This window comes from Caretta caretta, chromosome 7 (genome assembly GCF_965140235.1).
Source record: "Caretta caretta isolate rCarCar2 chromosome 7, rCarCar1.hap1, whole genome shotgun sequence".
NCBI classification, from domain to species: domain Eukaryota; kingdom Metazoa; phylum Chordata; order Testudines; family Cheloniidae; genus Caretta; species Caretta caretta.
Genome location: NC_134212.1, coordinates 113,166,597 through 113,179,379, shown reverse-complemented (window position 1 = coordinate 113,179,379; position 12,783 = coordinate 113,166,597). Strand labels below are relative to the sequence as shown.

At 39.6% G+C, this 12,783-nt stretch overlaps 1 protein-coding gene across 4 annotated transcripts in view; it reads left to right on the top strand.

Annotated features, from left to right (window-relative positions):
* ATRNL1 (attractin like 1) overlaps positions 1-12,783 on the top strand; it is a 1,055,790-nt gene that overhangs the window by 305,920 nt on the left and 737,087 nt on the right. For all 4 annotated transcript variants that reach the window (XM_048857032.2, XM_048857033.2, XM_048857034.2 and 1 more), the window contains exons 17-18: positions 3,546-3,759; positions 7,907-8,095. In XM_048857032.2, coding sequence (XP_048712989.2) covers positions 3,546-3,759; positions 7,907-8,095 — 403 coding nt within the window. The remainder of the gene's footprint in view (positions 1-3,545; positions 3,760-7,906; positions 8,096-12,783) is intronic.

The window sequence follows — 12,783 nt, the reverse complement described above, 5'->3', positions numbered from 1 at the left end:
TCTGATTGTAGAAAGGACAAGTTTTTGAGCTCCACAGAGCTCTTCCTCAAGTCTGGAGAAAGTAACCAGAGTGTTTCACTAAATACATAATGGGACAGATTATATAAAACCCTCATGTTTAACATGCTGTAGGACACCACTTGAAGTGTGCGTGCAATGGTTAGCAGGCAGTAGGGTGTGTTCCAAATTGTTGTAATGATCCATTGTCAAGGTTCCTCCCCCACTCTGAACTCTAGGGTACAGATGTGGGGACCTGCATGAAAAACCTCCTGAACTTATCTTTACCAGCTTAGGTCAAAACTTCCCCAAGGTACAAAATATTCCACCCTTTGTCCTTGGATTGGCCGCTACCACCACCAAACTAATACTGGTTACTGGGGAAGAGCTGTTTGGACACGTCTTTCCCCCCAAAATACTTCCCAAAACCGTGCACCCCACTTCCCAGACAAGGTTTGGTAAAAAGCCTCACCAATTTGCCTAGGTGACTACAGACCCAGACCCTTGGATCTTAAGAACAATGAACAATCCTCCCAACACTTGCACCCCCCCCCCTTCCTGGGAAATGTTGGATAAAAAGCCTCACCAATTTGCATAGGTGACCACAGACCCAAACCCTTGGATCTGAGAACAATGAAAAAGCATTCAGTTTTCTTACAAGAAGACTTTTAATAAAAATAGAAGTAAATAGAAATAAAGAAATCCCCCCTGTAAAATCAGGATGGTAGATACCTTACAGGGTAATTAGATTCAAAACATAGAGAACCCCTCTAGGCAAAACCTTAAGTTACAAAAAAGATAGACAGAAATAGTTATTCTATTAAGCACAGTTCTTTTCTGAGCCGTTTAAAGAAATCATAATCTAACACGTACCTAGCTAGATTACTTACTAAAAGTTCTAAGACTCCATTCCTGGTCTATCCCCGGCAAAGACAGAATATAGACAGACACACAGACCCTTTGTTTCTCTCCCTCCTCCCAGCTTTTGAAAGTATCTTGTCTCCTCATTGGTCATTTTGGTCAGGTGCCAGCGAGGTTACCTTTAGCTTCTTAACCCTTTACAGGTGAGTGGAGCTTTCCCCTGGCCAGGAGGGATTTCAAAGGAGTTTACCCTTCCCTTTATATTTATGACATCCATAAAACCAGTGTCTCTGTTAAGTCCAATCCAGCAGAGTTATGAATTTAAGTTCCCAGGCTCATCTTTTGAAGGTTTTGAGCAGGTTTCATTTAAGGATGAGGACTGAGAGGTCAGATACAGAGTGATTGCTTTGTGAAATGTGTTCATCCATGGGTGATAGGGTGTTTTTGTCTCTTATCTTCTTTTTGTGAGAGTTCATTCAAGATCATAGTGGTTGTCTGGTTTTACACGTTGGGGCATTTGACGCCACAAGATGAGGTACACCACATGTTGTAATAGGCATGTGTAGGACTTATGGATATTGAAAAGTGTATTTGTGGGGAGGATATTGATCATCATAGCAGTGGAGATATATGCAAGTTTCACATTTGTTGTTCTGTCAGTGTCTGGTGCTACTTTGAGTTGACGTGTCCTGGTCTATGGAAAGCTTGCTTCTGATGATGAATTTGGCAAGGTTGGTAGTTGTTAGGTGGTTCTGGTCAATATGGGGATGACCTATACATTTTTGGAAAAGGCTTCCTCTGTTCAACAGCAATAACTTTTGTGCGGAATGGAAGTATTAAGTAATGAAATTAGCATGCAGTTGATTTTCACTGAGGTACAGTATTGTGGATGTAATATACCGTTATAAATCCTCCCTCTGAATGGCTTTAAGTTACAAGTTACTTCGGAGGATAAATGGTCTGTTTATAAATGACTAAACAAAGAGACACTGCTATGTCTAACTATAATGTTAGTATCAGTTTTGATGTATTTAATGTTTGACTCACTCAGATATACATTACAATAAAGCAGTTGATTTTGTTGAACTATTGTGATGAGACAATATTGAATTTTGTTTCTATGAGAAATATTTAAAATAAAAAAAACTCTGCTTACATCTATTAAATTATTAAGGGATGAATACTCCAACCACGTTTGTGCTGTGTAAGTAGCTGGAGTTGGCCAGAGGAAAATGCCTCTCTGTGCTGCTTCAGAGGTGGGGGAGGTCTTTGTCCAAGCCAGCAGCAGAAAGAAGACCCTGGACTGGCGCTGAGTGGCTTTGAATCAGGGAGTCCTTCTCAACTACATTTTAGTATAGCTGGGACATTGTGGAGAATTAAGGCCTTCCTAACCATGTATTGTGGCCAGCTGTACGGGAAGGCGTATATATTCACTCTTAACTGAAGGATGTTCTAACCAGATTTGTGCACCAACTCTTAAATCTTTTATGTGCCAAATTCACATTTCTTATTGACCAAAAGTTTGGTATCCAATCATATACTGCTATTCTGTATGTAGTGTAAATAAGACATCTACTGAAAGCCCATACAGTTAATTTAATACTAAAAATCTTCTGATATCTAAATGAGTTTTGTTGGATATCTTCCCCATAAAATAGGCTTGCCACATTTTCAGCCATTCATTATTATTGTCTATTAATATTAATGAACTACTGAATATATTCTATTTAAATCAGATATTTTTAAGACAGTGATATGAATAAAGTGCAATGCTTTGTGGAACAATGAGACTTTTTTGTGAATCTTTGAACAGTGTATTGTTTAAGCAATAAACAAAATTTACTTAGAATTAATTAATAATCCAGAGGTGTCTGTTTTATACAAATAATCTTGCATATCTTCAACAGTAACCCTGAGAGAGATGCAGGGTTGTTCCTCGGCATAATGATGAGTTGAGCAGAGCACTTGATGAAGGAGGAAAAAGGAACTTGTGGTTAAAACACTAGACTGGGATTCAGGATATGGGGGTTTCATTTTCAGCTCTCCCAAAGATTTTCTGGGTAACACTGGGTATATCACTTAGGCTATGTCTACATTGCGCCACAGGATGGAGTACGAAGGTATCAACTGCGGAGCATACCAAAGCATTGTGCTCTGACTGCCCCATGTGGATACTGCTAGCTCAAAAAAAGAGTACCTAGTTTGCATCAACATAGTCCTGTTTGAAAGAGGAATATTTGCCTCCATGTTTTCTGTCTATTGAGCCTTTGTTTTTATGTGTCACTACTGCTTTGCCTGTATTTACGTTATCCATTTGGCCCTGGCAGTTAATGACTAGCACAGTAGCAAGAGGGAAAACTTTATTCTGAATGCCTTATTAGGTCTTTAATTGTTGATCAGATACCACACAATAGAGCTGACTTTAAGCAGACAGAATTATGTAGATTTTTAACAGAACAGAAGCATATAGATTTCTTCAGCTTTCAGAAAGACTGAACAAATGAGTTGAAAACTGGATTGACAATAACTAAATGTTACCAAATATGAGAAATGGTGGGGGAAATCACTGTTAGCTCCACTCTGAATGCAGTATGAAGCTATTGATCTTAGGCCAAAAAAAGAAAAAATGCATTGTTGTAGTTGACTGTTAACTAATTGTTTCATGTCCCTTTCATTCTGCTTTATAGAAAATATCACCTTGGGTAGGTTTGCGCAAGATCAACATCTCCTACTGGGGATGGGATGACATGTCTCCTTTCACAAATACGACACTGCAGTGGCTTCCTGGAGAACCAAATGACTCTGGATTCTGTGCATATCTAGAAAGAGCAGAGGTGGCAGGGCTGAAAGCGAATCCATGCACCGCTAAGGCAGATGGTCTTGTCTGTGAAAAACCTGTTGGTGAGCAACCTCCCATACCAAAATGCTGCTGTTAAAATGGTTGAACAGACTGTTTGGCATTTTTGTGTTGTACAGAAGGAATGTGGGAAAAATTCTAGTAAATAGCTGTGGGAAGGTTTTGCTTTTAATGTTTAAAAGCAAGTGAAGTTTTTAATCTTGGAAAGCAAATGACGTTCTCAAAAGCAACACGCTTTTCTTTGAGAGTTACCCCACCTGGCATAGTCTGCATATTAGCAGTAGCTACATCAGAGAGTTCCAAAGCAAAATTAGTACCCTGACCTTGGAGGTTTGTATATAAAAGTTGCTGTTCACCTTTTGTGTTCAACAAAGCTGATGCTGCTAAAGCATATTTCATATATGAATCTTGCTGATTAATCACAGATTCTCCATTTAAATTAATAACACAGAAGTTTAACTAAAACAGCTATTTTATTCATCTTTTCTCTGGGCAGTTTTTAAAGGACCCAGTTACCCCTTCCCCTTATGGAAGCAGAAGGTAGTTGGAGGCTCTTTTAACAGTGTGTATAAACCCATGCTGAGAAGTTAGGAGACAAGTGGTTAACAGTCATCCTTGGGTAAGCAAATGTTTGCAAACTAACAAGACTGGTCTAGCTGTGGTGAATTACCTACACCACTCTTACATTATCAGAAGGATGAACTGTTGTGAATTGGGGTCTGAGTCTAGTTTGAAAGACATATAAGAAGGAAATCGTAATCAATAAGGGGACCAAGAATTTTTTTCTCTCTTTCTCTGAGAATCTATGGAGAGAGAAAACATACTGTACTTCATGATTTTGCTTTTGCAATAAATCACACCACAGTGCTGTCTAATCTCTAAGACCCCGATACAGATGCTTATGCAGATTCTTAATAGGAAGCACATCAGTAGTTCTGTTGTTTTCAGTGGGACTGCTCGCGTGTTTTAAAATTGAGGATTGGGACTTCAGTGTGCAGACAAGCTTGTCACAGATCCCAAGTTGCTAACAGTTCTATTGAGATTCAAAATTTCCTTGTGACGGGAGAGGGTTTTCTTTATTTTACAAGAAAAAAGTCCAAAAATGTGAGTGAATTAATTTATTTACTACCACTGAGAAGGATGGCCCAATGGTTTGAGTCACAAGTTGGGAAACAGGACCTCCTAAATTCTAACTCTGACTCTCCCACTAACTCTCTGGTGGTGGTCTTGGGCAAATCACTTGACTAAGTTGCCTTCTTTGAATCTGTTTCTCCATCTGTCAAATGCAGATGATAATATCTACCTGAGGATTAATTATATAAAAATTGTAAAGTGCTGTCAAAAAGAAATGATCTGTATATGTGCTAAGAGGCAGAGCATCCACAAGTAGTAATATTGTTAGTACATAAACGTTAATGTTTAGTTTAAAAGAGACATTTGCATAGAAACTAGTTCATTGTGTTAAAAAAAAACTTATAAAGGTCTTTGGAGGATACAGAAAAACATTGCAAACACTTACCTAATAGTTAATATTAAAACCTTCTCCTAGCCCTGTCCTTCATGAAAAGGAGGAAAGGTCCCCAAGTTGTCTAAGAAGATTGGTGACAGTGTAATGTGTGGTCATATAAGACTCTGTAGAGCAGGGGTTCTCAAACTTCATTGCACCGTGACCCCGTTCTGAAAACAAAAATTACGTCACGTTCCTAGGTAGGGAGGGACCAAAGCCTGAGCCGGGGGGGGGGGGGGGAGGGGACAAAGCCCAAGGGCTTCAGCCTCAGATAGGGGGCCTGTACCCAGGGCCCTGCCACCTGGGGCTGAAGCCTTTGGGCTTGGGCTTCAGCCCTGGCCCGGGCAGTGGGGCTTGGGCTTTGGTTCCAGGCCCCAGCTATTTTAATGCCAGCCCTGGTGACCGCATTAAAACGAGGTCACGATCCACTTTGGGATCCCGACCGACAGTTTGAGAACTGCTGCTGTAGAGGGAGATCACTTATCCCTTTGGAAAGGAAGTAAATATAATTCAGCATTTTTCATATGAACAATGCTCTCATTTTGTGCAAATGGTTAAAATTTACAGGTTGTCCTAAAGATTACAGGATGAACAAAGTTTATAGAGATGAAAGTGATCCTAATATATCTTCCTTCTGTTTTCTTTTTTCCCCTCAATTTGAGCTTGCTAATGTAGTAGAAAGCCTGGTGTGCAAACTAACATAAAAGGCATTTAAAAGTATTTAATTTTTTGTTATGCACTCATATATAAAGAAGGTTTTTGGTGTCAAAATTCTCAAAGTTGTTAACTTCCATAAATAAAACATGCATTCCAACAATCCTCTGGCTGTCTTATGCACAACTTGCAGTATTTCAAATAGCAGTGTAATTACACAGTAAATTTGCATTTTGTTGCTACTGCTGACTGAGTCTGTTTCCTATTGTTTCTGTTCCTCATGCTGCTGTTTTGTAGTAATAGATATTGTACTCTGTTATATTTCTCTCTATCAAAGAATAAACAGATGTGGCACGGTGTAATGACGTGTTAAATAACTGAAGAATGCAGATGACAAACTGTTAGAGTATTTTCCAAGTTTAGCATCAGAATCTCCATCTGTTATTGATGCAAATTTTATTTGCTATTGAACTGTTTCAGCAGATGTGGAGGTCAAGAAAATTCAGGGCTTCTGGGATTCCCTTTTAAAGTTCCATCACATTTTTTAAAATAGTTTCACAGTAAAAGATTGTTTATGATTATAGCAAGCTGTGGCTCAAATTTATGCCTAGTGGGACAAAGCCTGAAGTCCTTACTCAGTTTTTACTTGTCTTTACTCTCTCAAAACATTGGGAGTTTTTGCCTTATTAAGGGCTGAGAAAGGACTTGAGGATTAAGTTTATTTTCTATAAAGCTGTTTACCTGTATAATCAATAATACACAAAGTACATGATAGCTGTGTGGGGTTAGTCAACATTTATTACAGGAGTGGTGTGAAAATCCCTTTTATAATAGAAAAATATTACTCTACCAATATTGTTATGTACTGGTCTTAGTTAAGAATTACTATGCTCGTGTTGATGCACATGTTACAGCTTTATTTGTAATCAAAAGAAAATGCAACAGAAAAACATACAAGTAATTTTTATTTAGAATATAACTTTTCAGAGATTACACATACCATGACTAAGATAGACAAATACTGTCTGCAGTAAAAACCTCTTATACATTAAATAATGTTTCCCTTGTTATTTTCTCTTTGAATTTGTACTGAGTGCTAATATATACACCAGGGGGCAGATGTTCATTTGGCAACTCTCACTCTCAGATAAGATGCAGAATGTTTAAGGGAAAAATATATCACTAGTGAAGTAAATAACTGTGGTTTATGGTTATTCACTATTTTACTAACAAGAGCGACAGAACAAGAAGGTCATAGATTGCTACACTTTAGCGAGGTGTAAGCTGGGCGCCACTGGTTTCCACCCCTGCTTCCCTTGCAAATCAGTCAGGGACATCTCATGTTGATGCAAACACCAGTGCTCTTTATTTATAGCTGTTTCCCACCAGCACCTTACTATCTATGTACAGGTTTTTCACAGCCAAACTTCGCTAGAAGCAGGCCTGGCCAGCTGCAGACTAGAGGTCCCCACCCCTCTCTGTGCCTGGCCTTTCTCTTCCCCCATCGTCCTCTGACTGACTTCCTGCCAGCCTTTATAGTCTCAGGCTAATTAGGCTGGCAGCTATTTCTCATTGCCAGGCAGGCACAGAGCTCTTCAACCAGCCCTAATCCATTCCCCTTGATTGGGGCTGATTAAGCCCTCCTTACTCAGCACCCTATCACACATACCTATTACAGTAGCCCTGCAGTCATATTTTATATAATGCATGTGCTCATAACTAAATTGATGTTATTGAACAATTAATGTTAAACTTACTAAAGCAGTATATAAGTAAAATTCCTTTAATCACTTTTAGATGAAGTCTTTTGAAGATATAATGTGACTTAAGGTGACTATACAAACAGTAGGGTAATTTTTGTAAAAAGCCATTTGTATTTGCATACTGTACGGTGAGTCTGACTGAAATTGTTCACAAATAAACCAGGAGACAATCACTTTTATTTTAACACTCTTTAATATTACATAATGCTAAAACAATTGGGATTGAATTTATGTTAAATGAATAAACTCTTTTTGCTTTTTTTCTAGTTAGTCCTAATCAAAATGCTAGACCTTGCAAAAAACCATGTTCCCTGAGAACAACATGTTCCAACTGCACGAGCAATGCCATGGAGTGTATGTGGTGTAGCAGTACAAAACGATGCGTTGACTCAAATGCCTATATAATCTCCTTTCCATATGGACAGTGCCTAGAATGGCAAACTGCTACCTGCTCTCGTAAGTATTATAATGAATGAACACTGTTAACTATAACACGCTTATTTTATAGAAGCACAAACATTTGAGTAAGATTCACTAGGTACAGGAAAGAAAAAACAGATCATTTCAGCTGTCATCATAGCCCATTAATATCAGCAATGGATAACTTGTTTCATATTTTATGGATGCAGATAGTATAAATAAGTTTTGACAGAGGGAATACTCGTTGGATTTGTAGAAGAGCCAATAAATAGACAAATATATTCCTCTTTGCACTGTATTTACATGAGTAGACACATTACTATTGTGTCAAACTAAACTGATGTCCGAGGATGAAAATTAAAGACTGGTAAAATTAAGACCAAAAAGTTATAAAACGTGAGTTAATCAGAAATCAGGTTATTTAAAAAGATCAGCTGAATTCCTGAGCTGGTACTTTTAAGACCCTGATGTATTTTGTTAGAGAAAGAACAAGAGAAGTCCTTTTTCTCATCCAATGAGAGTGCAGCTATTCAATCATTGTAAAAATAAGGCTAATCCCAACCTGCTTGAAAAACAAACAGTCTTGGTTTTGCGTCATCATTTATTGCTTGTAAATGTGAATTCATGACTCCTTGGGAATTGTGTTTTGTCTCACTCCATGAGAAAAGTAAGCATTGAGTTCTCATATGAGGTAGCAGATTGGTGGCTAGGAGGCATGAAAAACTTTCCCCCTGTGTGATTGGTGGGTCCAAATCCCAATAGTTCACAGACTGGTCATTCCCTCCTTTTGAGAATAAAATGCATATGGTTTCCTACTTCATCAAGAAGAAAGGACACTAGCAAGGTACCCCATTCAGTTTATGGTAGAGGCAGTGATTTCAGCAGGAGTCAATCAGATGAGTCTTCAGTGGCAGAAGAAGCCCCATCAGTGGACCTTTTTCCCCCCAGTGTCGGGCAGTCATAACTTTCTCCTGAATCTGTGGGTGCATGCAGCAGACACTGGCCCTGGGTGGCTTCATTTGGTCCAATCAGCAAAGCCCATAATCCTGTGGACAGTGAGACAGCAGTTTGTGGTCGATATGTTCTGACTTCCACAACTCAGTACCCTTGGCAGGCAAGTAGGCATTCAGTCTGGAGGGAGCAAAGTAATAGCAGGAAGATGGTAACAGGAGGAGCCATCCAGGACCATGTAGCCCTCTGTAATGGTGCAGATCTAGAGGTGCATGGAGGTGAATTATTGGATGAGTGCTGTCAGTGGAGGGCAGTCTGGATCCCAATGGCCTGGACTGGATGGGGTGGGTGATAGTTTTTCTCCAGCTGGCAGATTCTCTCCCACTCGTGGGGACACATATGCAGCAAGCCTAGAAGATTCAGAATGGAGCAGCAGCAGCATAGCTGTTTACTGAGTAGCAGCTTGGAGGTAGTGCAGAGTGCTAAAAGTTGGAGCAGCAAGCACAAACTTCTTGGACCACTCGGAAATACAGACATCAAAGAGTACTGCTAGGAGAGAAAGAAACAGGGATAAAAGTAATTTAAAAGTCTTACCAGTACAGGGGGCCTGGCTCCAGGCCCATGGAAGGGGCAAGGCCTCAGGCGGACGGGGTGGGGCTGGGGGTAACAGTCCCCCAGCCAGCCCTTCAGCGCTGCCCGGCCCACGCTGTCTGCGGCAGCGGCCAGAGTCCCGGGCCCTTTAAATTGCCAGGCCTCGGGACAACTGGTCCTTTTGCACCCCTCCCCCCCCAAGTGGCCCAGGGTGGGGGGTAAAAGGGGCAGTGATGTTAAAGTGCTGCTGCGGCAACGCTCTAAGGAGGGTCGTTTAATGTCAGCTGTGTACGGGCCCATACTGGCAGCCACTTCTTACTGGTATGCCGTACCGGCCCACTTTCACTTCTGAAAAGAAATAGCAGTAGTGCCATGCAAAGCCCCTCCTGCGATATTACACTGAAGACTGAACAGCTAGACTAGTTGAGTAGTCCACCATTCAGGGTCATAAATTTCTTGGTGTAAATTCTTCAGTGTAATGGCCAATCCATCTGGGGCTATGATGGGCTAATAGCCTCCGATTGCTCCCCTTGAGATTGCAGGATGCACCCTGAGCTTCCTAGTGGTTAGCAATGTCATCAGCATTATGGACAATACCTCTTCATGGGAGTACAGGCTCTTAGGGTTTTGCTCTTCATCTTCCAATAATCCTGTGTGTCAGCAGTGCTTAATTTGTGCCAGGGCTGAGCCCCAGCACCTCCACACTTGGCAGTTCATAGCCCTAACACTTCTGGGCTTGCTGCATAAGTTATGAAAGTGAAAAAATTGCTTGAGCCCTGGCTCCTAATTACTTGAGCCCTGGCACCTCTTTCATTACAAATTAATCACTGTGTGTTGGGCAGTATTTTCCAATGCGTGGGGGCATTCCCTGGTCAGAGGAGAGACTCCAAGGATGGGAGGGGCTGCAGGGTTGCAGCATGGTCATGATTGGTTTCATTTTCCTAATGGGTGACAGTGTTCAAAAGTTTCAGAAACAGTGGTGTAGGGGACAAGAAATGAAGTGGCCTGGTACTGATTGCAGGCTAGACAGTCAAGATTGTTATGATGGTTGGAGAGAACTGGGAGAAGCTAGTGTCTGGACTGTATTCAGGGCTGGGTGGTAGGTGGTATGGGTTTTCTGGCCACAAAATAAACTATATGTTGATAGCATGAGAGGTGTTTGTGAGTGAGAGTGCAGATAATTGGATGATTGCTTCCTCATACTGGCAAGCATTGTCTGATGGGTGCAGTTCATCTCTTTTTATATATCAAGACATGACATAGAGTAAGTGACATATCAGGAGGGGCTTTCCTGAATCCATTTGGCAGGGTTCAAGATATTGGACATCAGATGGACCTTGTTTCAGAGTTGTGGCTAGATTATTTTTCTATTCCATCAGATCCTACATATAGATGCAAACAGTAGCTTTCTGCTTCCCCATGAATCCCAGAGGACAATGGTAAAGTAAAAGATGGTGTGCTTGGTGTATGATGAGGGCCATTGATTTCATCTCATTTGAAGGTTGAAGCTTGAATGTTCTGCATGTAGTTGGCTACTCTGTGCCTGTGTGTTACATGGGAGGAGAGAGACAAAAAGAAAGGAAAATAGGTGAGCAAAGGCACAGGTGCTCTATCAGCTAATAGTAGGGCTAAGGACACTGGGATCTGCAGAAAAGGCTGCACCCCCAATTTAATTGAAGTTCTTTCATTATCATTTATCTTCATAGTATATAGTGAGTGAGTATATTGTGTGCCTGAGTTGATACATTTCAATGACAATTTTTTAAAGTTGAAATAATATTATTAAAGCAGGAAATGGGCTAGGAAAGAGGTGGGAACCAGTGCAGGAGGCAAAGGGCCTCTGCATAAGAGATATTGGTCTCCAATCTCCAGTCGTTTGAGAGGGGCAAGTAGGCCTTGCTATGGAAGACTTAATAGGAAACTGCATTAATGTGCACTTCATTATCACTTATGAGTGTGTAGCCTGTGTAGGGATTGATAATGCTATAAATATGCAAAATTTAAAATACTCCATTATCTGGAGACTTCTGTCTTACAACAATCCAGGAAAGTATTTTTTTTTTCTTTTAAAAAAAGAAATTTAATTAAAATCCATAAGACAGTGACGGAAAATTCAGAAATAAAATTGACATCCCTAACATTGCAAAAGTTGTACCTTTGTTTTAAAAATGGCACGAGTTATGAGTGAAGAGTCTGTCTTGACCTCACACTTCCTGTTTTTTGTTGGTTTGTCTCACAACTTGTATATTATTCAAGTGTATTTTTTTTTTGCATTTATCTGAAAGCCATACCACTTCCATTTGTGCAGGGACAACAAAAGCACTGTGTTTAATTTAGTTGTCATTCGAGGTAGGTCTATAAAATTTTATATTAAATAAACATAATGTTATTTGCCATATGTCAGTTCAATATCGTATAGAAGTAGCTTTCTCTGAAATTGTGTTTTCCTTCTAGCCAATAAAAAAAAAATCAATTTCCATGAGCAGGCATTTTATCGGACTTAAAGTATTTGAAAGTTTGAGTGTAAAACAAGAAAATGAATATCTAAATCAGACCTTGTTTTCAGTCTAATTAATTGGAAAATTAAGGTAGATAGATTATTTAATATTATTACTAAAAGGTGCATTTTAATGAGATATTAATATAAATGAGTTTATTTACTTGTTAAAATATTAGTTTTAGTTAATCTTGTTGCTTGTTTGTTCACAGAAATGTACGTAACAATAGCTTAACAAAAGAAAAGCATTCACACTTCATTACTTTTGTCATGGCTCATAGATGAATATTTGAACATTTTTATCTGTTCTGCACCAGTAGACTACTTGCCACACACATTCATAGTTTAACCACCAGAAAATATCACCCTGAATGAGTGGATATGAGAAATGCATATTTATTTCTACAGCTTGGAAAATAAATGAAGAACACTTTTTTTTTTTGATGACATCTAGTCATTTTAAGAACTGCTTGGCAGAAAATTTCGTTCGACTCATCACCACCACTTCAAGCCGTTACAATGTGAGAATGGGTTGCTGGTGGCAAATACTCATAATCCACCAATAAATGTCCAGAGAAGAGTTCCTCCACCTTGAATATAAATCTCCTTTTCTGACCTACAGTACCATTTTCAGTTTAATAAATTACTACACCTACAAAGAACATCTAAGGTTTTTTATTGTTGA